The 25,378-nt window shown below is 36.7% G+C and overlaps 2 protein-coding genes across 2 annotated transcripts; both read right to left on the bottom strand.

The window, feature by feature from the left end:
* Nucleotides 1-15,976, bottom strand: LOC115437074 (annexin A2-B-like). The gene is made up of 13 exons (XM_030160168.1): nucleotides 15,762-15,976; nucleotides 12,388-12,449; nucleotides 9,159-9,252; nucleotides 6,673-6,767; nucleotides 5,461-5,574; nucleotides 4,834-4,924; nucleotides 4,492-4,571; nucleotides 4,019-4,078; nucleotides 3,751-3,844; nucleotides 2,955-3,050; nucleotides 2,813-2,871; nucleotides 1,875-1,997; nucleotides 1-241 (listed from the first exon to the last, which is right to left on the bottom strand). The coding sequence occupies exons 2-13, from the start codon at nucleotides 12,436-12,438 to the stop codon at nucleotides 182-184; spliced, it is 1,017 nt and encodes a 338-aa protein (XP_030016028.1). The 5' UTR covers nucleotides 12,439-12,449; nucleotides 15,762-15,976; the 3' UTR covers nucleotides 1-181.
* Nucleotides 15,977-21,604: 5,628 nt separating this feature from the next.
* Nucleotides 21,605-25,378, bottom strand: mthfs (5,10-methenyltetrahydrofolate synthetase (5-formyltetrahydrofolate cyclo-ligase)). Its single transcript, XM_030127511.1, has 3 exons — nucleotides 25,125-25,378; nucleotides 23,164-23,428; nucleotides 21,605-22,174 (listed from the first exon to the last, which is right to left on the bottom strand). The coding sequence occupies exons 1-3, from the start codon at nucleotides 25,233-25,235 to the stop codon at nucleotides 21,954-21,956; spliced, it is 597 nt and encodes a 198-aa protein (XP_029983371.1). The 5' UTR covers nucleotides 25,236-25,378; the 3' UTR covers nucleotides 21,605-21,953.

The following is a 25,378-nucleotide window of genomic DNA, read 5'->3' as shown; positions in this document are numbered from 1 at the left end:
ATGTGGAAAGTGTTTTATTTGTTTGTTTTATTTATTTATTGCGCAGCTAACACAGAACAGGAAATGGTGCATTTGATTTAAAAAAAAAAAAAAAAAAAAATGAACAGACTTTAATACTGTAGAACTGAAGTGAGGTGAAGCTGATAGAGGAATGATGGGAAATGGAGTCCGGAGTGATGATTCAGTCATCTCCTCCACAGAGGCTGAGCAGAGCTTTCTGATAATCTCCTTTAGTGTGTTCCTGTAGAAGAGATGGGAAAGACTTAAGCCACTTTATTCACAGCAGGGTTGATGCATTCTGAGATATTTCACACATTTAGAACATCAAATGGTACTTGTGTTCATACATATTTATTTCTCAATCTCTTTTCTTCTCATTCAACGAGAAAATACAGAAAATATGTGCACAGCCTTAAAAGACGTAGGACAAATAATACATTATTTGTGATATTTACTTCCGCCAAGGAGGTTATGTTTTTGCCAGGGTTTGTTTGTTTGTTTGTCTGTCCGTTAGTGTGCAACATAACTCAAAAAGTTATGGACAGATTTGGATGAAATTTTCAGGGTTTGTTGGAAATGGGATAAGGAAGAAATGATTAAATTTTGGTGGTGATCGGGGGGGGGGGGGGGGGGGGCCCACGGGGGGGGGGGGGCACAGACCAGAAAATTTCATCAAAATCTGTCCATAACTTTTTGAGTTATGTTGCACACTAACGGACAGACAAACAAACAGACAGACAGACAGACAAACAAACCCTGGCAAAAACATAACCTCCTTGGCATGGGGGGGCCCACAGGGGGGACCACTGATCAGCCTTGGTGGAGGTCTGCGCTCTCCGAGTGCTTCTAGTTCAGTAATGTTTCTGTGAAATTTCTGTTATATTTCTGTGATACTTCCCTAATATTTCTGTGATATTTGTGTAATGTTTACAGAATATTTCCGTTATATTTGTGTAATATTTCTGGAAAAATTTTTATATTTATGTAATGTTTATGGAATATTTCTGTCATATTTCTGTGATACTTACCTAATATTTCTGTGATATTTGTGTAATGTTTGTGGAATATTTCTATCATATTTGTGTAATATTTCTGGAATATTTTTGTGATATTTATGTAATGTTTATGGAATATTTCTGTCATATTTCTGTGATACTTCCCTCATATTTCTGTGATATTTGTGTAATGTTTGTGGAATATTTCTATCATATTTGTGGAATATTTCTGGAATATTTTTGTGATATTTATGTAATGTTTATGGAATATTTCTGTCATATTTCTGTGATACTTCCTTCATATTTCTGTGATATTTGTGTAATATTTTTGGAATATTATTGTGATATTTCTGTAATATTTCTGCAATATCTTTGTGATATTTCATTAATATTTCTGTAATGCTTCCCTAAAATTTCTGTCATATTTGTGTAATGTTTATGGAATATCTCTGTAATATTTCTGTGAGACTTCCCTCATATTTCTGTGATATTTGTGTAATATTTCTGGAATATTATTGTGATATTTCTGTAATATTTCTGCAATATCTTTGTGACATTTCATTAATATTTCTGTAATACTTCCCTAAAATTTCTGTCATATTTGTGTAATGTTTATGGAATATCTCTGTAATATTTCTGTGATACTTCCCTAATATTTCTGTGATATCTGTGTAATATTTCTGGAATATTTCATTGATACTTCCATAATATTTCTAGAATATTTCTGTGATATTTCCCCAATATTTTTGTGATATCTGTGTAATGTTTATGGAATATTTGTGTAATATTTATGTCATGTTTTTTTTATATTTCCCTAATATTTCTGTGATATCTGTGTAATATTTCTGTAACATTTCTGTGATATTTCTGGTGACTTACAGCGATGGTCTGGTACAGTGACCTCTTGTGCTGCCTCTTGAATTCTGTTCTTATCCTCATTAGGTCGACTTCGCAGCGTGAAACCATGATCCGGGTCACAACCTTCTCCTTCGCACCTTTACTCTGAAAGGACACAGGAAGTGACATCACATGAAAAAAATTAACCAATTAACCCATGAATCTGAATCAGACTGGAAACATGATAGAAAACAGTTCATGTAAACAACAAACTGTCCTTATGTCACATCAGTCTGACTGAAAATACATAAGAAAAATGCGTTTGCAGATGAACTTTCTTATAGAATGAGTTAAAACAATGTCCAAATATATTTCACTTTAAACAGAAGAATAAAGATATGATTTTGTCAAGCTATGGGACCGAATCATTGGGGGTTTTTTTTCTGTTTATTTTTTGGATGAGAGGAAAAAATGTAATAATAGGAGTAATATTGTTGTGGTTATTTTATTTCATTCATTTATTTATAATTGTTTTGTTTTTTTTCTTCTTTGTTTCTCTTGATGATTAATCATGTTTGTATCATAAAATAATATCAGTAGGTTGAAATATAAAGGTGTTTGAGTCGCTCCTTTTCCATGTGTAAATAATATTCAAACTGTATTAAGTATTTCTTTTGTATAATGGGACGAATTTCCTTTCTTTTTTTGGTTATTTTCTGTTAATAATTTGCTTTTGTTGGTTTTATTGTGATTTTTTTATTGTCAGAAATAAAACATTAAGTCACTGATGTTAAATAAAACATGTTTCCTTTGACTTTCACGGTAAATCCATAAAACTCCTCCACCCTGAGTTTTAAGGACTCATTCCCATCCTCTACTGTTCCTGTGTATATTAACATTAAACTTCCATCGTCTGAACATTGAAGATGGTGTTGACGCTGCAGCTGCTTCTGGATGTGTTTTCTGATGGGTTTTTTTACCTTCATGGCTTCACTGAGTCTGTTGGCGAAGTACAGCTGCTTGTTCTCGAAGCATTCGACTGTAAAAACACAAACAGATGCTGAGTTGGTTCAGGTTTTGGTGAAAGCGTTTGTCGTCGTTTGGATCTGTCGGTGGACGTACCCAACGTCAGGAAGGACTTCTCCAGGTCGCCCTTCACCTCCTTCCTGATGCTCTCCTTCATGTCATAGGGGCTGTAGCTCTTATAGCGCTCGAACACTGCAGGTTAAAGACCCGACCAAAATACTTTAAAGACACATTAAACAAACGTTAAAGCAAAAACTGGAGAACAAACACCAAGAGATTTAAGGGAGCTGCTGATTGGATTCAATTCACATCACATCATCAGTCAGTCTGGTTGAGGTTGTGTTGTGTTGCAGGTGCATTGCGTTGTAGTTGTGTTGAGGTTGCGGTGCAGTTGCATTGTATTGTGGTTGTATTGTGCTGTGGTTGTGTTGTGTGGTGGTTGCAGTGCAGTTGTGTTGTGTTGCGGCTGTGTTGTGGTGTATTGTGGTTGTGTTGCATTGTCATTGAGGTTGTGTTAAGGTTGCAGTGTAGTTGCGTCGTGTTGCAGTTGTGTTGCAGTACAGTTATATTGTGTTGTGATTGTGCTGTGTTGCAGTTGCATTGTGGTTGCAGTGCAGTTGTGTTGTGTTGCCGTTGCATCTTGATGTGGTTTTGTTGAAGTTGGAGTGCAGTTGTGTTGTGTTTCATAGTAGTTGTGATTGCGTTGTGGTTGTGTTGGGGTTGCAGTTGTGGTGCAGTTGTGTTCTGTTGCGGTTGCATTGTGGTTGCAGTGCAGTTATTTTGTGGTTGTGTTGCTTTGTGTTATGGTTGTGTTGTAGTTGCATGGTGTTGTGGTTGTGTTGCAGTTGTGTTGCATCTGCATTGCGTTGCATTATGTTGCATTGCAGTTGACCTTTCTGCAGGTGTGGGACACTCCTCTGGGACATGATGCTGATCCATGTGGCCACGTCAGTTCCCTTCCTCTTCACTCCAGCTTCATACAAACACTGAAAAAAAAAAAACAAAAACACAAGACACACTGTAACAGAAGGAACAGGGGGAGGTGCATGGAGGACCTGGACCTGGACCTGGACCTGGACCTGGACCTGGACCTGGACCTGGACCTGGACCTGGACCTGGACCTGGACCTGGACTTGGTTCTGAGTTTTAGTTGAACTCACCCGAGCGTCTTCATCGATCTTCACATAGTCGATCACATTGGATGGTTCGTCTCTCCTCGTCTGTGAATCAGACAGACGAGAAGATATTAGACGCATGTTAATAAAAGTAGATGAAAATTTATTGACAGGAGGAACGTTTAACTGAAAAAAAGAAACAAAACAGCAGGAATAGAAAAGAAAAAAATATATAAGCAACTTAATGTCTCAAGGTAAAAGGAAATTTACCAATGGTGGGGGGGTGGAGGGGGTGGGACAGTGTCCACTGAAAGCTAAGCAGGGATGTGGACACTTGGACAGAACAGCCCACTGAGCTGGAAGATCAACCTCCTTTTAAAGACTAGAACTGACCAGTCACAGTCAGCCAGGTGAACCAGATAAAGATTAATGACCTGTAGACAAGATCCAACCAGGACGGAACACACCTGTAAGGATCTGGACCCAGAGCAGTCTAGACCCCCTGAACCTGGACTTACCTCCACTAGAGCCAGCAGCAGTTTGGCAAAGTTTCCAGACGTGTCTCCTGCAACGTCTTTTTCCAGCTCCTTTTTAAACACTAGAAGAAAAGACATGAGCATCAGAAAAGGATCCACCAGGGACCTGAAAGATCTACCATGGACTTGAAAGATCCACCATGAACCCAAAACATCCACTGAGGACCCAAAAAGTCCAACAGAGGACCCAAAGGATCCACCAGGCACCTGTAGGATCTACCAGGGCACTGAAGGATCCACCAGGGACCCAGAGGATTCACCAGGAACCTGAAGGATCCTCCAGCCTCAGACTAGTACTGGTTCTAGTCTTGGTCTGACACCTACTGTCTTTGTAGACCCTCTTGATCACCATCATCTCCTCATTGCTTCTGGAACAGACGATCTCGATGAGCGTCTCCTCGTCTGTTCCCAGACCCTGAACAAACACAAACACAGATGTACAGACCACAGTCTGAACTGAACCAGGGTCTGAAACCATGAATGAGTCAGTTTACATGCATGACCATATAAACCCAACAACTGTTAATAATTAGATGTGATGCGTTTCCATGCACTTCGGAAATACGATAATCCATAAACTTTGGTTTAGACGTTTCAGTCCATTATTAGATTTATTTCAGAGTTTGTTCGTACATAGTGATGGTAAAATCAAACTTCCTGTTACTGTCTTCAAAACACATTGTTTGGTTTTGTTAATTTTTTCATTATTTACTCAGTTTTTGTTTGGTTTTGTTTTGTTTGTCTTCAACGTCACTTCCATTTTCTACGATTTAAATAGTTTTTCCACATGTTCAGATGCAAATAAATAAATCAGATTAACAGGTATACATGCATGAAAACATCAGATTATTGGGGACAAATCCAAGTGTGTTAATCTGATTTCTCATATTCAGAATACTGTTGTCTGATAAAACAGATCAGATTCTACTGTTTCCATGGAAACCACCTGACCTTCATGGAGGCTTTGAGCTCAGAGGCGTCGTACTCAGCGGTGCTCTTCATCAGACCCAGCATCAGCGCCTCCAGAGAACCCGACAGCGCCCCCTTCAGGGCCACCACCAGGTCCTGGAAACAACATGTCAACATTTAGCACCAAAGCAGCGGACGAACACTTCACCAAGAGGTTCTACATGTTAAAGTTTCATCCAATCAGGTTGAAATCAGACAAACAATGATGTAAAATAAAAATACTGGATAATTCACCTCAGATGTATCAAAACTAAAGCCTGTAAGAACTAAAATGTATGTTGTATGTTCTCATATATGATCGAATCTCCTGTTTAAACCTTAAAGATCTAGAACCATCTTTGTGGTGACTTCTAAATTAATGTACACAATACATTTAACCTTTACTGAGCAACTGATCACAATTTATTATCATATTATCCTTTGTATTTTGCATTTTTCAGTTTAAATCCCTTATTTTTTATATTTAATTAACTGATTTTGTAAATGTTCATTAAAGCTCAGAGTAAATTAAAAGGTTATTATATCAAAAATAGAGAGAACTGAAGAAAAAGTGAGTTTTTCAGCTAAATACATCATTAATTAATTAATAAAACTGCCTTTTTATACTGATGATACTGTCATTTGTGTTACATTACATTAACACTTATTTGTGTCCATTACCTTTTGTATTACTCATATATTTAATGTATTCCTCATATTGTCTGACATTTTCCAAAAAGGTCTTAAGTTTTAATGGATTTCAGGTGAATTATCCATTATTTTCATTTAGCACAATTGTGTGTCTTCAAAACATCAAGACTGAATTAACCCTTAAAGACCTAAAACAATTTTGTGATGCCTTCAAAATGAATTTTTCTCCACATTTAATCTTTCCTCAATGATTTATCACCATTTACAATAATATTATCCTTTTGTATTTTGTGCTTCTCAGTGTGAACCATGTATTTTCCTATATTTAATTCACTGATTATGTAAATGTTCATTAAAGCTCAGAGTAAATTCTTTTACTGCTGAATAATTCACCTCAGATGTAATAAAACTAAAGCCTTTCATGAAAAGGTCATAAGAGGTCAAATATACAGATATTTGTCCTAAAATGGACAAATAAATCAGCACAAACTCTCAGGTAACATCCTTCTAATAAACCCGTAGCTTCATCCACTGATTGTCTGGCTGTATTTTCATTTTTCGTACCTTCTTGGCGTATCTCTCATACTCGAATGCGATCTCTTTGCGTTGTTCACAGCTGCGTCTCGTCAGGATGTCGATGATGGTTTGTTCATCGACTCCTAAAGGAAACACAAGGATTTCACATCTTTAACTCATCTTTACCTGCATCTGATGATCTCAGACGTTTTAACACTTTTCATTTGTCTCATTTCATATTTGGTACAGCAGTAAAATTATCATTTTCAATAAAGAAAGAGATGAAGTGATGAATTAACCCCTGAAGACTTTTTCTCTACATTTAACCTTTATTAAGTGATTTACCACCATTTATTATAATATTACCTTCTGTATTTTACATTTTTCAGTGTAAATCATGGACTTTCCAACATATAATTCACTGATCATGTAGATGTTCATTAACAAAACTGAAAAAAACAAAACAAAACATAACTTTTTCAGTAAAATATATCATTAAATGAACATAAACCAAGTGTCTATAACCTTATTTTGTTCATGGTATTTTGTAATTTTCTAAATTAATTTTGGCCATTTTTATTCATATTAATTTTATTTTATTTTATTTGTTTTAGTTCATTTTGTTGTTTATTTTGTTTTGTTTTTTGTACATTTTGCTGGTTTTTATTATTTTTTCTTCAATCTTGTTGAGTTTGTGGCTTCTTTTCTTAGTTTTTAATTATTTTGTTCATTTTTATTCATTTTACTTCATATCTCATTTGCCTTTGTTCATTTTATTAGTTTTCAACACTGTCTTTTTTTTTTTTTTTTTTTTTTACATTTTTGTTCATTTGTTTTGTTTTATTTATTGGTATATAATTCATTTTTGTTCATTTTATTGATCACTTTGGCTGGTTTTGTTTATTTTGTTGCTTATTTTATTTTGTTTTACTTCATTTAAGCAATTTTTTTTGCATAGTCTTTCATGGTATTTATTATTTAGTGAAATATTTTATTCGTGTTCCTTTTATTTATTATTTAACATGAACCAAGTGTGTCCATCCACTGTCATTTATCAAACTCAGTGGGCTTTGTTGAACGTCCAAATGGGTCATATCTGATGACCAAAAAAAGATTTTACACCAATTATTTACAAGTATTGACAGGATTAGTGGATCAACAGGTATTAAACAGTTTAATTCAGTTGATGTTCAGGTCTTAAAGGGTTAACTGAAGGACAAAAACTGTTCAAAGTCTCTCTAAATATTACAGGATACTGGATGTTTTTCATATAAACATCTACTGGTGAAGGTTGGTGCGTGAAAAAAACAGTAAATGTTCATATTATTGTCATGTTTTATTTTGTTGCACTAGTTTCAGAATGTTTGTGCTTCATCATTTGAGTCTGAAACCATCCTTTTCTGGTTTCAAGTTGTAAAATCCAGACTTTGTTTAACTGATGTTCACTCACAAGAAGTTGAGTCAGAGCTGGAAAATCCTGCAGCCTTGAACCCACCACAGACAGAGACGCCTTTGTTGTGGTTTTGGTCTACAGTAAATAACATCATGGGTAAATGATTGAGCTGGATTTTGGTTTGTTTTTCATCTTGTTGAATCTTTTACATCGTTTTCATCTTGTGTCTTTTCCTTAAACTAAAACCTACAGTTCTGTGTAAAAGTCCAACATTAGGTTTGATGGTTTATTAAAGTTCTAATGACCACACATATGCATTTAACAGTGTCTGTATTTAATCATTTTGTGTTATATTTAATCCAGTTTAACAAAATAAACAGCTTGTATAAATCACAGTGGTGGTATTTTAGTGTGACCTTTGACCTTAACATGACTTTAACCCTTTAATTCAGTCAATATGAGATTTATGGCATTAATTTACTGAGGTTTTATACCAGGAACAAATTAAACAAAAATAAGCAAAATGAAGCAAAAATTAACAAAATAAACAAAAAACACAAACAAAATAATCAATAAAAAACCCCAAAATGAACAAAAAGGATGAAAAAAATCAACTAAAATGATTACAATAATCAACAAAATGAATGAAATAATCAACAAAATTAACCCAAAAAAATACAAGATGAACAAAATTATCAACAAGATGAACAAAAAAATCTACCAAAATAATCCTGTTTAATTTAACTCATGTCAGATGTTTCTATGGTAATTGTTTGTGCTGCTTCTTGTCATGGGGTCAGAGGTCACACTAAATGACCTTAACCTTTACAACACATTTAGCTCAGTTTTATTTTTTGTCTTTTAAGGCTGTGCATATATTTCCTGTATTTTTTTTGTTTTATGTGAAGAAAAGAGAATGAGAAATAAATATGTATGATCACTTTAACTCTGGAAAACAACACAGATAAAGATGGAATCCGACTTTAACGCCGGACTGTATCTTATTAACTATCATAGAAAACAAATAAAAGCAGAAACCTTTAGATTTGAGGCATCGTATCAACACAGAACTCAGATTTAATGACTAATACTTGCTGATTTCTTCTTCTTTTCTGTCTGATTAGGAGGCGGAACCTCTGACCTTTGGTTTTGATGGCAGTGTCGATCCTGGCAGCGTCTCGGGCTGGGTCGAAGTCTCGCGCCGGCACCACAGTCGGGAATTTAGGCTCCGCCTCCTACAGACAACAGAGACACATCACATCATCAGTTAAATATTTAGTAGTCACACAGTAGAGCGCTAATCCTGGCTGACATGTTCCTGCATTTGTCGACTTTTGGCTGATTTTAAATTCAACGTACCACAAATGCACAGGGTGTCCATAAAATTTTGTCGACTACTGTATGTTCATGTTCTCATTCGCCTGCATTTGTTCCAGTTCATTCTTCTTCAATGTAATTTTAGAATCAGACTAATTCATCTTGTCGTCATCTTCTACATGGTTCTGTCTGACGTCAACATGTTAAATCACTTCATTTTTAATTTATTGGTTTTTAACAACATGCAATGTCAACTATAACTTTGCTTCTAATATCACTTTCTAAGAAATCCACAAACTAAAACCGTGTTTGTCTGACCTCTAGGGGGCAGAAGACAAAGCTTTAGATGCCACATTAACCCTTAGAGACCTGGACCATCTTCTGGGACTGACTTTTCAATCATTAGTTCCACTCATATCATAGTCAGGAAAAGTGGAGTTTTTCAGCTTTCTAGGTATACCGCAGGGGTCTGACTTGGGCCCACTGAGGTTCTATAGTGAACGTGTTTAAACATTAGCATTGACTCGTTACAGTGTCTTCATTAGAGGTGATGAATGGCTGTTGGACATGTAAAACATCTACACTGAACTTTATACATATAAAAAAACAAACTTTCTAACGGTTCGGTCTGAGTCACAGCAAAAACACGACTTTTTTCACAGCATTTTTTTAATCAGTTCTGATAAATTCACTAAATCTCAGACATAGAAAATGAAAATGCTAAATTACGTCTCCAAATGAACCAGAATAAGAAGCTGAAGATTATATTTCAGCTGTATTTCAAATCTGCTTACTTTTATTAAAAGCTGCAGCTACACTTTAAAAGACAGTGGCATTTCTTTACATCACTTTTTGTATCAAATCAGCTCGACAAGTCCTTCGTCAACATGGAACTAAAACTAACATCTGACATTAACTGATTTCATATGATAGAAACAGAAAAACAGTCGATGGAAAATCAGTTTCAGATGTTGGACTTTGTTTCCTCGAAGCAATATGAAATAATTAATCACAGTTAAATGAACCAGACGTTAATATTTTATCACTTTCAATACATTTCATCTGACTTGAATGAATGATTGATGTGTGACCGATGTTGAATGTCTTTGTTTTTCTGGGTGTGAACAAACCACACCTTCGCAGTATCGACTTTACAACCGGAGTAAAACATTATGAATCTGTGTTTCAGGTCATAAAACCACGTATATGTTCTTTTACGTCATGTGACACAGGGATGGGAGGGGCTGACGCTGTAAAAGAATGTAAATACACCTGGATTATCATAAGGTTTAACACTGGAAATCTGAAATACAGTTTTTAATTCACAATTTAATTCAGGTTTGGCTTCATGTCAACAGTGAAAGTCTATAAATAATATGATGAAGGAAATGAGAAGGAACTATATGTAAATAAATAAATAAATAAACGAGTAAAATGAAGATGGGGTGGGATTGAAAAGGTGTTTAATTAATCATGTTCATTTTGACGTGAACATTTTTTTGTCCCATGTTTTATTTTACTGTTTGTTTTCTTTTTGTTTTTAAGTGTTTGTATAAAATAAATCTATCAACCAGGGAAAAGCGTCTTTAGTCGACATTATCCTCCTTCACAGCTGTCAATTAAATCTAATTTCCTCCTATTCTGACCACAGGGGGCGGAGCCAGCATTGGTTAAACTGATCAAAATGATTGATCAGAGTCTGCATGTCAATCACAAACTGAAACAAACTCCAGAATGTGAAGATCCAGCCTGTCAGCATTCAGACCTGTTCACATTTTAATTATCAATCAAAATAATGACAAAATAAACAAAAACAAACAAAATAATCAACAAGATGAACAAAAATTTGGAAAAATAATCAACAAAATGAATAAATTAATCGGCAAAATGAAAAAAATTGTGCAAAAAGAAAAAATGACTTGAACAAGATAATCAACAAATGGGGCAAAATAACAAACAAATTGAATAAAGGTAAACAAAATAATTACCAAAATGAAGAAAAGTGAGGAAAATAATAAACAAAATGAATAAATTAATCAAAAAATGACCAAAAATTAGCAAAATAACAAAACTTGAACAAAATCATCAACAAAATCAACAAACATGATTAAAAAGATGAACAAAAATCAGGAAAATATCAACAAAATGAGTAAATTAACCATAAAATAAACAAAATTGAGCAAAAAAACAAACAACTTAAATGAAATAATCAACAAGTGGAACAAAATAATAAACAAATTGAATGAAAATGGACAAAATAATCAACAGGATAAATAAAACTGACAAAAATACTTACAAAATGAATAAATTAATCCCAAACTTAACAAAAATTAGCGAAATAACAAATGAACAAAATGACAAAAAAAATTAACAAAAAGGTGAACAAAACTGATGAAAATACTTAACAAAATGAATAAATTAATCCCAAAATGAACAAAAATTTGCAAAATAACAAACGCCTTGAGCAAAATGATCAACAGAAATGATCAAAAATATGAAAAAAAATGAGGAAACATCAACAAAAATAATAAATTAACTCTAAAATAAACAAAATTGAGCAAAATAACAAACGACGTAAACAAAATAATCAACAAATGGAACAAAATAACAAACAAATTGAGCAAAAATGAACAAAACAATCAACAGGATGAATAAAACTGATGAAAATACTTAACAAAATGAATAAATCAACAAAATCAACAAAAATATGCAAAATAACAAACGACGAACTAAATGATTTAAAAAATGAACAAAAATGAGGAAAATAATCAACAAAATAAAAATAAAAAAATCAACAAATTGAATAAATTAATCACAAATTCAGCAAAAACAATCCCGTTTCATTGAACTCAAGTCAGATGTTTTTGATCGTTTCTGCTGTTTGTGGTCATGGGGTCAGAGGTCAAACTAAACAGTGACCTTTAACCTTTATAACCCTTTTCCAGCTCTACCTGTCGTCTGTTCCTTCCTGTATTTCTGTGCAGATTTAAATGATCATCCTCCTTCATCTGGTCATTATTCATGTGTTCACGTCGGCGTTTTGTCAGACTCACCCCTCCATACGACAGCGTCAGCTGACCCAGGAACTCAGACACCAGCGCCATGATGAGCCCACCTGCACAGACAGAACACGTCCAGGGGTTAAAGGTCACCGGGTTCGTCCAGTTCAACAAAAACACAACGACAGACTGTAATAAAGGCAAAGTCCAAAAAAAAAAAAAAAAGACTAAGTCCAGACTCTGATGTTCTGTCTTATGTTGAATCAGAATCAGTGTTGAACATTCGGTTCATTTGATGGAATGTTTCAACACAAACTGATATAATTTCAGACTAGTTTTATTTTATTGCATCTTTTCTGTCCTTTTAATCTCATATCCTTAAAATGTTGTCTCATGCACACTTTTTTTTATCATGTTGTGTCATCCATGTTACATTTTTTCCATCTCATGCATATTTACATTATTTTCTTTCTATTTTCTGTATTTTCATGTGTTTTTTTTTTTTTAATTGTGTTGCTTCTTTTAAATTTTTCATGTTGTTGCATCTTAAATATATTTTTTTGTTTATTGTTTTTAACTTGGTATCTTTTACTTTTAATTTTTTTTTTTTTTTAATTACATTGTTTCTTTTATATTATTTCATGTTGTGGCACCTTTCCTCCTATTTTTCCATCTCACTTTTTTTTTGCATCATTTTCATTTTATTACTGTTTAATATTTAGTTTTTTTTTTCTTATTGTATCTTTTAGGTTTTAATATCTTCTTGCATCATTAACTTTTTTTTAATCTTTTCCTTTTCATGTTTTGCTTTTCAGTTTTTTTAATTTATCTTGTTCCATCGTTTTGTTGTTTTCCAATCTGTATCTTTTACGTTGTTTTTCATCTCATGCATGTTTTATATCATTTTCTTTCTAATTTCCATCATTTCATGTGTTTTTTAATTGCATTGCTTCTTTTTATGTTTTTCATGTTGTTGCCTCCTTCCTATTTTTTCCCCATCTCATTTTTTTTTACATAATTTTTATCTTGTTGCATCTTTGTTTTGTTTTTTTGTTTCGTTGCATCATTTAGGTTTCAGTATCTTGTATCTTTTATGGTTATTTTTTTGGTTTTTTGGGTTGTTTTTTTTTAACATCTTTTCATCTTCATTTTCATGTTTTTGCATGTTTTCAGTTTTCTTTCCTTATCTTAGTCTCTGGTTTCGACCGACTCAATATGTAAAGTGTCGTGAGATAACTTTTGTTATGATTTGGGGCTATATAAATAAAATTTGATTGATAAATTTGATTGACTGATCTTGTTACATTTTTTGTGTTGTTTTCATCCTGTATCTTTTACATTGTTTTTCATTTCATGCATATTTCACATTTTTTTCTTTCTGTTTTATCATGTACATCATTTCCATTTTGCTCTATTTGTTATATGTGACATTATGTTTGTGGTATCGTTTCATCCATCTGTGTTGAAATCATTCCTGATCTTGTGGAGACACAGATGCCAAACGGACTTTCACATCCGTCCTCTGAGTCCCGGATACAGACTGTTGTCGCCTTATCAGAGTTTGTTGTTGTACATGTGAATTAACTCTGTTCCATTGAGAGGAAAACCTGGGCTTCCTTAATGGACCTGTGAGAACCGGACGAGTGTTTCCACCATGGAGCTGTGGACGGTGGAGCTGTGGACAGTGGAGCTGTGGACGGTGGAGCTGTGGATGGTCCAGACATGGACACAGAGTTGGACGGACAGAGCAGGACGTGCCAGAGGGCGTGTCCACTGATAAGGACAATGGAGCCTGGTACGAACCACAGCCTCGCCTCTTGCTCAACATGAACAGGAAGTGGAGAGGGTCATCGATGTTTCATCACCATAGCAACAGGCAGTACAAACAGTCCTGCAGCTCAGAGACACTCGGGGTAGGGTCAGAGGACGACGCACTGTTTATCAGCCTTTACATATAGTCAAATTAGATATGAACATTCACCGTTAACCCTCCAATGTCCCGCCCAGAGACGTCCTTCATAACCAGTGAAAGTGTGTAATTTGCACTTAATGCACTCATGTCATAATATTTTTTAATACAGTTTTTTTTTGTTTTTTTTTTTTACTTTTTTTGTATTTTATCAACTCAATCCATAAACAAAAATATCAAATACTTAATAACTGTCTCATTTTTAACCCTTTAAATGCTATGTTTGTAATGTAAACAAACCATATTTTTTGATGCAAAAACACAAAAAATTTGTTTTTTTTTCTGTAGTCTACATAAAAATTAGATTACTTTGTTTTCTTTTTTTTGCAGCCTGTCATATGTCAATGATTAACAACAACATTGGTTAATATGCAGTATTATTTTTTTGTGCTAGGTCAAACGTTAAATGCTAAAATGTGTCAATGTGCATTTTTTACTAACTTTGGAGAAGGGTATTAGTGTAGTAATTTTCCTTTTTTTTTATACAAAATGCTGATTTTAGTGGCTGGGTCAGAATTTTAAAAATAATGCAAAAGTTAACAACCTTTGAATTCTGAACTAATACAAATTGTTAAAAATAATATAACCTTTTATAAGATGAAGTGCAAAGTTATTTGTTCTTATTAATTTTGTTACTTTTTTTAATTTTCTGAATTTTGTTGTTCTTTATTTTATTATTTTTTCTTACATTTTGCTCAGTTTGTGGCTTATTTTATTCATGTTACTTATTATTTTGTTGGTGTATTGTTCATTTTTGTTCATTTCATCAATCACTTTGGCTGTTTTTGCTCATTTTATTGCTTATGTTATTGGTTTTTACTTCATTTCAGTAATTTTTTTTTACATATTTTTTCACTGTATCATTTTGTAAATATCTTACTAGTTATTGTCTATTTTATTTATTATGTAATATATGTAAACCAAGTGTCTCCATCCACTGTCATTGATCCAATTCCATGGGTTTTACTAGTGAATCAATGTTGCAGAAGATGACAGGTTTTTTCTATATCCAGTACGTAGCCTCTGAACGTCCAAATAGGTCATATCTGATGACCATGAAAAAATGAAAAACTGCATTTTACACCAATTATTCACATGTACTGATAGGATTAGTGGATAAAAGCATTAAACAGCTCAGATCAGTGGATGGTTTTGGTCTTTGACAGTTAAAGAACATTATATCACAGTCAAAACCAGTTCATCTGTTTCTTTTATTTAGATTTAACTTCAGTTCTTTTTCAGATCAGATGCATTAGAGTAAACATCCTGCTAACGTGGACAAAGTTAACTCCTCTTGTTTTCATCTGGATCATATCTGAAACTAAAAGTAGCTCTGACTCAGACTCCAGAGTCCCGTTTCAGTCCAGATGTTTCCCTCTGTTCCAGTCATGTCCCTCTGTTCCCTTCATGTCAGATCTGCCCGTTAACGCAGCGTCAGTCGGTCGGTGGGTTTTCTTACCTTCAGAGAAGCAGCAGCAGCAGCTCAGTTGTGGACCGGACCAGGACAGGGTGTGGTGTTTATAGCCCAGCCGACTCACACCACCTCCATGACTCACTGCTCCACACTTTTACACATCACGCCAAAACTCATGGGCTCACATTCCTCACCCAGGTTCAGGGAGGCTCGCCTGCTGCGCTCTGATTGGCCGACACAAGACTACAGACTGTACTGCAGCAGAGTCTCCACTATCTGTGGGTTAAGAAATATCTGTACTCCCTGATCCTCACATTTCACATGCTTTAGTTTTGATGTGTTTCAGCTTCAGTTTTACTTTGCATCAGATCAAAACTCATTTTAATTCTTCTTCCATGTTCAGACCAATATGATCTAAAGTGGATCAGACCAGTAAAATAATAACAATATCAAATATTTCTCTTTGTTTAAGTGTAAAAAAAAAAAATTTAAATACATTACAAAAATATGAATAACCTGAACAACCAACCCCCCCCCCCCCCCCAAAAAAAGTGCAATTTCAGCAATATTATTTCTGAGCTTATTATTAACACAACTAAAAGATCACAGTGGATGTAAAAATATACAAAACACTTAATAACAGGCAGAATATCGGTGAAATTAAACTTACTTCTATTCAGACATTTCACGTTGTTCATATTTGTTCAAGTTATTCACATTCTTTGTGAAAAGGATGGATTTAAACGTCAACATTTTAGTGTAATTTTACTTTTTTCACATCAAACGAAAAGAAAATTTGTAGTTGTCAGTATTGTGTATTTTAAAAGGGAAGTGTAAGTGTGTGTGTGTGTGTGTGTGTGTGTGTGTGTGTGTGTGTGTGTGTGTGTGTGTCTCGGGCATCACACAAAATCCGGAAAGAGCTGACCGCTGCAGTTTGGCATACTTATGTGTTTTAGGTCAAGGAGGAAACTAGCAAAAACGGCAAGTTGATAGGACCAATATTTTGGGAGATATTACGAATTTGAACAATTTTTATGTCAGTACTTATAAATACTAGAGCACCCCCTGGTGTCAGAAGATGGTAGTGGATGGTCTGTGACAGGCCTTGTGTGATACAGGAGAAAGAGAACAGGAACAGAATAATGTTAAAATAAACTAACATCTTAGAAGGTTCTGGGTTTGAGTCCAACACCAGTCGATGGGGGTGGGACCTTTAAGTGTTGAGTTTGCATGTTCTCCCCCGTGTCTGCGTGGGTTCTCTCTGGGTACTCCGGCTTCCTCCCACCATCCAAACACATGCACTGATAGGCTAATGGGTTCATCTAAATTCCCCATAGGTGTGAATGTGAAAGTGATCGTTTGTCTCTATGTCAGCCCTGTGATGAACTGGTGACATGTCCAGGGTGTACCCCGCCTTTACCCATAGGTAGCTGGGATAGGCTCCAGTGACCCCCGTGACCCTAGTGAGGATAAAGCAGGTCCAGAAAATAATGAATGAATGAATGGGCTCACATTTTTTTCCCCAAAAGTCAGCTCTCCCCAGCATAAAAACTACCACATCTCAGGAGGTAGAGTGGGTCGTCCAATAACCAAAGGCTTGGTGGTTTGAATCCCGCTCTGTCCTAGTCATGTGCTGTTGTATCCTTGGGTAAGACACTTCACCCTCCTTGCCTCCAGTGCTGCCACTCACACTGGTGTATGAATGCAGATGAATGTTCAGTGGTGGTTGGAGGGGTTGTAGGTGCGAACTGGCAGCCACGCTTCCATCAGTCTGCCCCAGGACAGCTGTGGATACAAATGTAGTTTAACACCACCAGAGTGTGAATGTGAGAGTGAATGAATTATGGCTCCACTGTACTTGCTTTGAGTATGCATTCATAGAAAAATCATAGATCTGTTCCTACATCTATTATATTTCTGTTGAAAATATATTTTGGGTTTTATATTACACTAAATTGCCAAAAGTATTGGCTCACCCATCCAAATAATCAGAATCAGGTGTTCCAATCACTTCCATGGCCACAGGTGTATAAAATCAAGCACCTAGGCATGCAGACTGCTTTTACAAACATTTGTGAAAGAATGGGTCGCTCTCAGGAGCTCAGTGAATTCCAGCGTGGAACTGTGATAGGATGCCACCTGCACAACAAATCCAGTCGTGAAATTTCTTTGCTGCTAAATATTCCACAGTCAACTGTCAGCTGTATTATAAGAAAGTGGAAGTGTTTGGGAACGACAGCAACTCAGCCACAAAGTGGTAGGCCACGTAAACTGACGGAGCGGGGTCAGCGGATGCTGAGGCGCATAGTGCGAAGAGGTCGCCAACTTTCTGCAGAGTCGATGGCTACAGACCTCCAAACTTCATGTGGCCTTCAGATTAGCTCCAGAACAGTGTGCAGAGAGCTTCATGGAATGGGTTTCCATGGCCGAGCAGCTGCATCCAAGCCATACATCACCAAGTGCAATGCAAAGCGCCGGATGCAGTGGTGTAAAGCACGCCGCCACTGGACTCTAGAGCAGTGGAGGCGCCTTCTCTGGAGTGACCAATCGCGCTTCTCCATCTGGCAATCTGATGGACGGGTCTGGGTTTGGCGGTCGCCAGGAGAACGATACTTGTCGGACCACATTGTGCCAAGTGTAAAGTTTGGTGGAGGGGGGATTATGGTGTGGGGTTGTTTTTCAGGAGCTGGGCTCGGCCCCTTAGTTCCAGTGAAAGGAACTGGGAATGCTTCAGCATACCAAGACATTTTGGACAATTCCATGCTCCCAACTTTGTGGGAACAGTTTGGAGCTGGCCCCTTCCTCTTCCAACATGACTGTGCACCAGTGCACAAAGCAAGGTCCATAAAGACATGGATGACAGAGTCTGGTGTGGATGAACTGGACTGGCCTGCACAGAGTCCTGACCTCAACCCCATAGAACACCTTTGGGATGAATCAGAGCGGAGACAGAGCCAGGCCTTCTGTCCAACATCAGTGTGTGACCTCACAAATGCGCTTCTGGAAGAATGGTCAAAAATTCCCATGAACACACTCCTAAACCTTGTGGACAGCCTTCCCAGAAGAGTTGAAGCTGCTAGAGCTGCAAAGGGTGGACCCACGTCATATTGAACCCTATAGACTAGGAATGGGATGTCACTGAAATTCATATGTGAGTCAAGGCAGGTGAGCAAATACTTTTGGCAATATAGTGTATCTGACTACAACGGACGAAAGAAAGAAAGAAAGACAGAAAGAAAGAAAGAAAGAAAGAAAGAAAGAACTAATTTCACTACTTTTATATATTACGAGTTTTAATTATCTAAAAACACCCATTTCAGTAATTCTAATAACCTGAAAATACTCTTTTTATTTTACTAGTTTTAATTTGTAAAATACTCACTTAACTATTTTTTTTATTATTCTGGATTCCCATTTTATTAGTTTTAATAATCTTGAATTATTCACATCAGTAATTTTAATAGTCTTAAATTACTCATTTTACTAAGGGTTGGCAGTCCAAATCCCGCTCTGTCCTAGTCATGTGCTGTTGTATCCTTGAGCAAGACACTTCACCCTCCTTGCCTCCAGTGCTGCTACCCACACTGGTGTATGAATGCAGATGAATGTTCAGTGGTGGTTGGAGGGGTTGTAGGCACGAACTGGCAGCCACGCTTCCATCAGTCTGTCCCAGGACAGCTGTGGATACAAATGTAGTTTAACACCACCAGAGTGTGAATGTGAGAGTGAATGAATAATGGATCCACTGTACGCGCTTTGAGTATGCATTCACAGAAAAGCGCTATATAAATCTAATCCATTATTATTATTATTATTATTATTATTATTATTACTACTACTACTACATCTAGAACCCATACTTCCCCACGGATCAACGCGCTAGTTTATAGGTTATTATGATAGTAGTTTACTGGTCTGATCCACTTTAGTTCATATTGGTCTGAATACAGAACCTGAACTAAAAAGATTTTGTCACCATTGATTGTTAATATCTTCAGTATAATGTTTCCATTCCGTAGGCTGGATTGGACCCTCAGGTGCCCAGTTTTGGCCCACGAACCGTATGTTTGACACCTCTGCTATAAAAGTTTAGCCAGATGAACCAGACCAGTAGATGGAGACTGGATCTGCAGAGAAACAGCATCATAACATCTTGGTTTTGGTTTATTTGATCAGATTTGAGGTTTAAATGGTTTAATAATCTTCTGGTCAGATTAATGCAACACAAGGTTCAGTTATTTTCTACTTCTGACAACATTTCAGAGCTGGATTTGTCACTTCTTCTGCAGTTAAGTGTCAGTTCTTCTACTTTTTCCTCAGTGTCTGGACCTGAAACAGCTTTAACCATGATCAGCGTAGTGACTTCATGCATCAGTCCTGTTGCTATGGTTACCCCAGGTTAAGATCATTGACCTGTTCAATTTCTAATGAATGAATGACTGAATCAGTCGACGTTGCCTTCTCTTGTGGGTGTGGAGTGTTTAACTACCATACTCCATAAATGCCCACCAGAGCCACCACGCCCCCGTTATCGGCGCCCGTCTGGATAAACATTAGCGATGAAAGCCCTGCCCCTCCCACTGATTAACCATGACGACGACACGCTGATATTCATCCTAAACTCATTCACCTGGAACAGAAACACTTCCTCACACAGAGCAGAGGGAAGGTGTTTCTGAATGTTTGTCAAATAGCGCCACCTGGTGTCTCAGGTGTGTAGGTTCATTACATTTACTGTGGGGGTCAACAGTACTTTAACCAAGAAACAAAAAGAAAACTTACAAAATAATAAATACTGTGAAAAAATATGCAAAAATGGACTAAAGTGAGGTAAAAAAAAAAAAAAAGAAAAGAAAAAAAGAAGCAACAAAATGAACTAAAACAGCCAAAGTGATCAATAAAATGAACAAAAATGAATAAATCAACAAAAAAAGTAGCATGACCAAAATATATGCCAGGAACTGAACAAAATTCAAGAAACACAACAAAAATGTAGAAAAATAAATGAAATAACATAACAAGCAAAACCAAATAAGTAAAATGAATAAAATTTAACATTGTTTTTATGTTCAGTTAATGATATATTTTACTGAAAAGTCATGGTTTCTTCAGTTTTCTCTGTTTTGATATAATAACCTTTGAATTTACTCTGAGCTTCAATGAACATCTACATGATCAGTGAATTAAATATAGGAAAATAATTATTTACACTGAAAAATGCAGTCAATAAATTCTAATAACTATCGATAAATCACTTTAGAAATGTTAAATGTAAACTTCACCACAAATATAGTTCTTGGTCTTTAATGGTTAAAACTTTAGATTTGTCAAGTGTCTGTGATTGAACTCTTCATTAATCCTTATTTTTCTGTATTTAATGATAGTAAATTCAGGACGATTCTTACTTCTATTCATCACTTTACACATTCTTATTAGGATTTCATCTAATCTCTGGTTTCCTTTCTCACCATTTCTATTTTTGTATGCTTTCATTTTCTTCTGGATGTTGCATTTATTTGTCTTTGTGGATGAATTTCTTTAAATAATTCAAATAAACCTGTCATGTCCTGTCATACAAGATCATCTGATGATTAGATTTAATGGATTTGACACTGGTGAAACATTTAAGGATTTATTCTTATTCAAAGAGGATTTATTTATGTCTGTCAGCAGCATTTGAGACTCCCGCAGAGGATTGTGGGTAATTAAACAGCGCAGAGGATCTGCAAATGCATCCTTAAAAATTTCTCTACAGGATGGATTGGTCGTCTTCATGATCCTGGATGTCGGACTTGTCCTCCTAATGATGGTTTACGTCTACAAATGGTTGCATGACAGGGACTTGACCAATCAGAGGAGGCGACACAGTGACGGGACCAATCAGAGAGCAGAGGCGGGTCAATTTTTATCAATATTACAAAAAACCCTGAAGTTTATTACTTAATCTTAAGTTGTCTGGAAACTGGAAGACAATGCAACTAAATGTATGCATTTTAGTACACAATAAAGTTCAATTAGCGTCATTGATTAATATATTAGTTTGGACAAAACCTGAGGAACTCACATCGAGTTAAGATCCATTCACATTAGAAAGTAAACATGATTAATACTGTCAGTTTTTTAACACATTGCACCTTTAATTCTCCTCTTCGAGCTCCAACTGGTCACTAAATGACCACAAAGGCCACGTGGGGTGGGTTGGCTGTCCTAGACTTGGTCCTAGTCTTTGTCCTGGTCCTAGTCCTCGTACAGGACTTCATCGATGAGCACGTCGTTGGCATCCACTGGGATCTGCTCACACAGCTGCTCTTTGAAGGCCAGGGCGATGGTGTAGGGCTTCCCCCCGCCCAGTCGCATGCAGCGCTCCAGGTACGAGTCGTAGAAACCCTTCCCTCGACCCAGACGGCGCCCAGCCTGGTCAAAGCCTAGGCCCGGCATCAGGATCAGGTCCAGACCTCCTGCAAAAACAGACCCGGATCAGGGTTCAGGAAATGGCAGTGAAATGGATGAAGAAAAACCAGCTCAGCTCAGTTTGTCTCTGTTAACTTGAATTCATTCTGGTTTTGTCATTCATCTATTTCAGCTTCTATTCATCAAGACTTTCTTTATAAAACCTGAAAAACTAAAGAAAATCTCAATTTAAACTATTGAATAAAAACTCAAATGAATACCTCTACAGACTCATGAAACTGACCTAAACTGAACTGAGAGAAAATGCCAATAAAACTAATAAAATATCCATCTACAGGGTTCGCACACATTATTCAAGGTCAAAGTCAAGCACTTTTCAAGCACTTAAAGTAAAATACGTATCTACAGGACTACATAGACTTATGATTATTTTTTTCACTTTTTATCACAATGATGTACGTTGTATTATGCTACAAACATCTAAATTTATGTTTCATATTAGCAAAAAGTTTAGAAATTAAAGAACACAAGGCTTTATCCAAAAAAAGGGAGGCCACTTGCTGTTCATCAGACACACTCACACCGCAACGAAGATTAAGATAAAAATGTAGCTGGAGTCAACCTGAGAACACCCACTAATTTTCTTTTTTGACATAAAGTTTTATTTTTCTATATGTATCAGCTCTCTGTGAGTAGCTTAGGCTTGCCATCTAACCTGGCAGAATTAATATTAAAAATAAATAAATAAATCACATCATAGAGTTAAAATTGCAAGAACTTTCAAGCACTTTTCAGACCTTGAAAACACAAGCACCTGTACAAACCCTGTAAAGAAAATCTCAACTAAAACCACTGAATAAAAAGTCAAACGAATACTTCTACAAACTCATGAAACAAACCTGAACTGAACTGAGAGAAAATAAAACAGATTCAATCAAATGTCCATCCATAACAGACGTCTGTGGGGTCTAATGTCATGACTGAACCCCTGACCTGACAGACCCTGGACCTGGTCTTGGTACGTTTGGTGTGTTACCTCCGGACAGCGCCTCCTCTCGGCTGTGGTCGTCGTCCGCCGGTTGTCGGATGTTCCAGGACGTCAAAGGCAGTGTGTGGATGTCATCGATGCTGTGGAGCTTCAACATGTCCATGTGGCTGCTGTGGCGCTCGTACCGGGGGATGAAGCAGCTTTTACCGCGCCTGAACGCATCAGCGATGATGTCATCAGTCCGCACCTCGTCATCCATACTGAGGAACAGAGCGATCCGCCTGCACGCCAGGTACCGGGGGTGGGTCACGACCTGGAGGACCAGAGACCAGACACAGGGGTCAGGGACGGGGACCGGGACCAGAGACCGGGTTCAGGGACTGGGACCAGAGACCAGACACAGGGGTCAGGGACCAAGGTCTCACACCTGGATCAAGGACCAAAGTCAGAGCCCAGAAACCAGAGACCAGGACCAGAGACCGGGTCAGGGACCAGGGTCAGAGACAGGGATCAGGGACCAGAGAGCAGGACCAGAGATAAGGGTCAAGGACCAAGACCAGAAACCAGTGACCAAGACCAGACACCAGAGACCATGGTCAGGGACCTACGTCAGAGACCAGAGACTGGGGTCACAGAGCAGGATCAGGGACCAGGGACCGGGATCAGGACGCAAAACCTGGACTAGATCCAGGACTTCTTGGTCCCCTAGGTCCAGGTCCTTCCTACATCTATGTGGATAGGATAAATTTGAATTGTCGTCATCACAATGTACGTTTAATTTATCAGTAAAAACTCTAAATTTTTCATTGTTTTCATGATAAAGAACAAAATCAGTTTAAGTATTATTTTAGTTTAGTAATTTTTTTTCTAAACTGCTTCCTCATGTTGAACCATCTGAAGTGTTTCTACAGTCGTACAATTCTCAGATTAAAGTGATTTTAATGAAACCCTTTCCCTTGAAATTAGGAAATAAAGAAGAAATAACACAATTGATCAGGTACATATTAATATAATCCAGAAAAAAAGGTGAAATTATCCACACAACGTCCAAATGGTGACTTTTATTCCAAAATCCCCCGGACGACTCCCAGACATCTGTGAGGACGCCCTCTGGTGGACGATTCAGGTCAAAACCCAGACAAATACACAAACACAGCCTCTTTACACAAGGGCACACTACTGTAAACAAACACAACAGAACAAACAACACAACCACATTATGTTTCTGTCAATTTATTCATCATGGTCTCGACTGGAAAATGCACTTCTATTATTATCTCATTTATTCTGTTGTTTTAACTAAAGTTTCGAAAAATTTGATTTTTTTAATTTTCTGTGGCAGCCGTCTATTTTTCAGTAAAATGGCAATAAAGTCTTTCTGTTCTGTTCTATTCTACTACAGTTGGAATAATAATAATAATAATAATAATAATAATAATAATAATTAGAAGAAGAAGAAGAAAAGTTGATGACCAATAACAGAATAAAACACTGAGGAGGAATGTCATAACTCATTTCTGACTAAATTCAACCTTTAACCTCTAAACAATGTGGAAATATTTACTTATTTACTGTTTTTTATCTGAATTCTACAAACACAGAGACAGTGGGCACATTCACATCATAAATATGAATAAATCATGTACATTATGTTTTTATGTGAGTGTATTTTTACTGTAAAGGCTGAAACAGATGCTTCATTAAAGTCAGTTTATTTGTTTTTTAAATATACTTTCCTTTTTTCTGTTGTTTATTTAGATGAAGCAGTTTGTGAACATGAACCACCTGTTAAACCCTGTGTGTTCGTTAATACCTGATATATTTACACATGTCTGATAAAATGTCCAAACAGACTCTGATCCCGGACTTTGAACTTAGACTACATTACCCATCAGCCCCGGGTCAGGCTCAGAAAACAGACCAAGATATTCATGTTACCGGGCTCTACAGAGACCCGGACCCGAACCCGGATTCAGACCCAGACCCAGATCGGTCCAGTGTCCTCCTACCTTGTGTGAGACCACCGCCGACTGCCGGTCCTTCTCCGGTCCACCCAGGGCCGCGACCCGCCGCTTTATCTCCTTCCTCAGGGTCTGTTTGGCTGCGCGTAAAGCCGACATTCCGGATCTGGAACCGGGTCTTCAGAACCCGCCTGAACCTGGACAGTCCTCCGTCTGGACTGAACCTGGACGACCTGGTTCAGGTTCTGGTTAAACGTTAACGGGTCCTGTCATCACATGGCAGCAGGACCGGAACCAACAAC

Source organism: Sphaeramia orbicularis, chromosome 3 (genome assembly GCF_902148855.1).
Source record: "Sphaeramia orbicularis chromosome 3, fSphaOr1.1, whole genome shotgun sequence".
Taxonomy (NCBI): domain Eukaryota; kingdom Metazoa; phylum Chordata; class Actinopteri; order Kurtiformes; family Apogonidae; genus Sphaeramia; species Sphaeramia orbicularis.
This window is presented reverse-complemented; position numbering and strand designations above follow the sequence as displayed.

Coding starts and splice junctions, on each gene's coding strand:
- LOC115437074 (XM_030160168.1), bottom strand. CDS start 12,438: ATGGCGCTGGTGTCTGAGTTCCTGGGTCAGCTGACGCTGTCGTATGGA. Junction 3,845..4,018: donor AGATCGATGAAGACGCTCGG/GTGAGTTCAACT, acceptor TTTTTTTTTCAG/TGTTTGTATGAAGCTGGAGT. Junction 3,051..3,750: donor TGTCCCACACCTGCAGAAAG/GTCAACTGCAAT, acceptor TTTAACCTGCAG/TGTTCGAGCGCTATAAGAGC.
- mthfs (XM_030127511.1), bottom strand. CDS start 25,235: ATGTCGGCTTTACGCGCAGCCAAACAGACCCTGAGGAAGGAGATAAAG. Junction 23,429..25,124: donor CGGCGGTGGTCTCACACAAG/GTAGGAGGACAC, acceptor CTGGTCCTCCAG/GTCGTGACCCACCCCCGGTA. Junction 22,175..23,163: donor AGAGGAGGCGCTGTCCGGAG/GTAACACACCAA, acceptor CTGTTTTTGCAG/GAGGTCTGGACCTGATCCTG.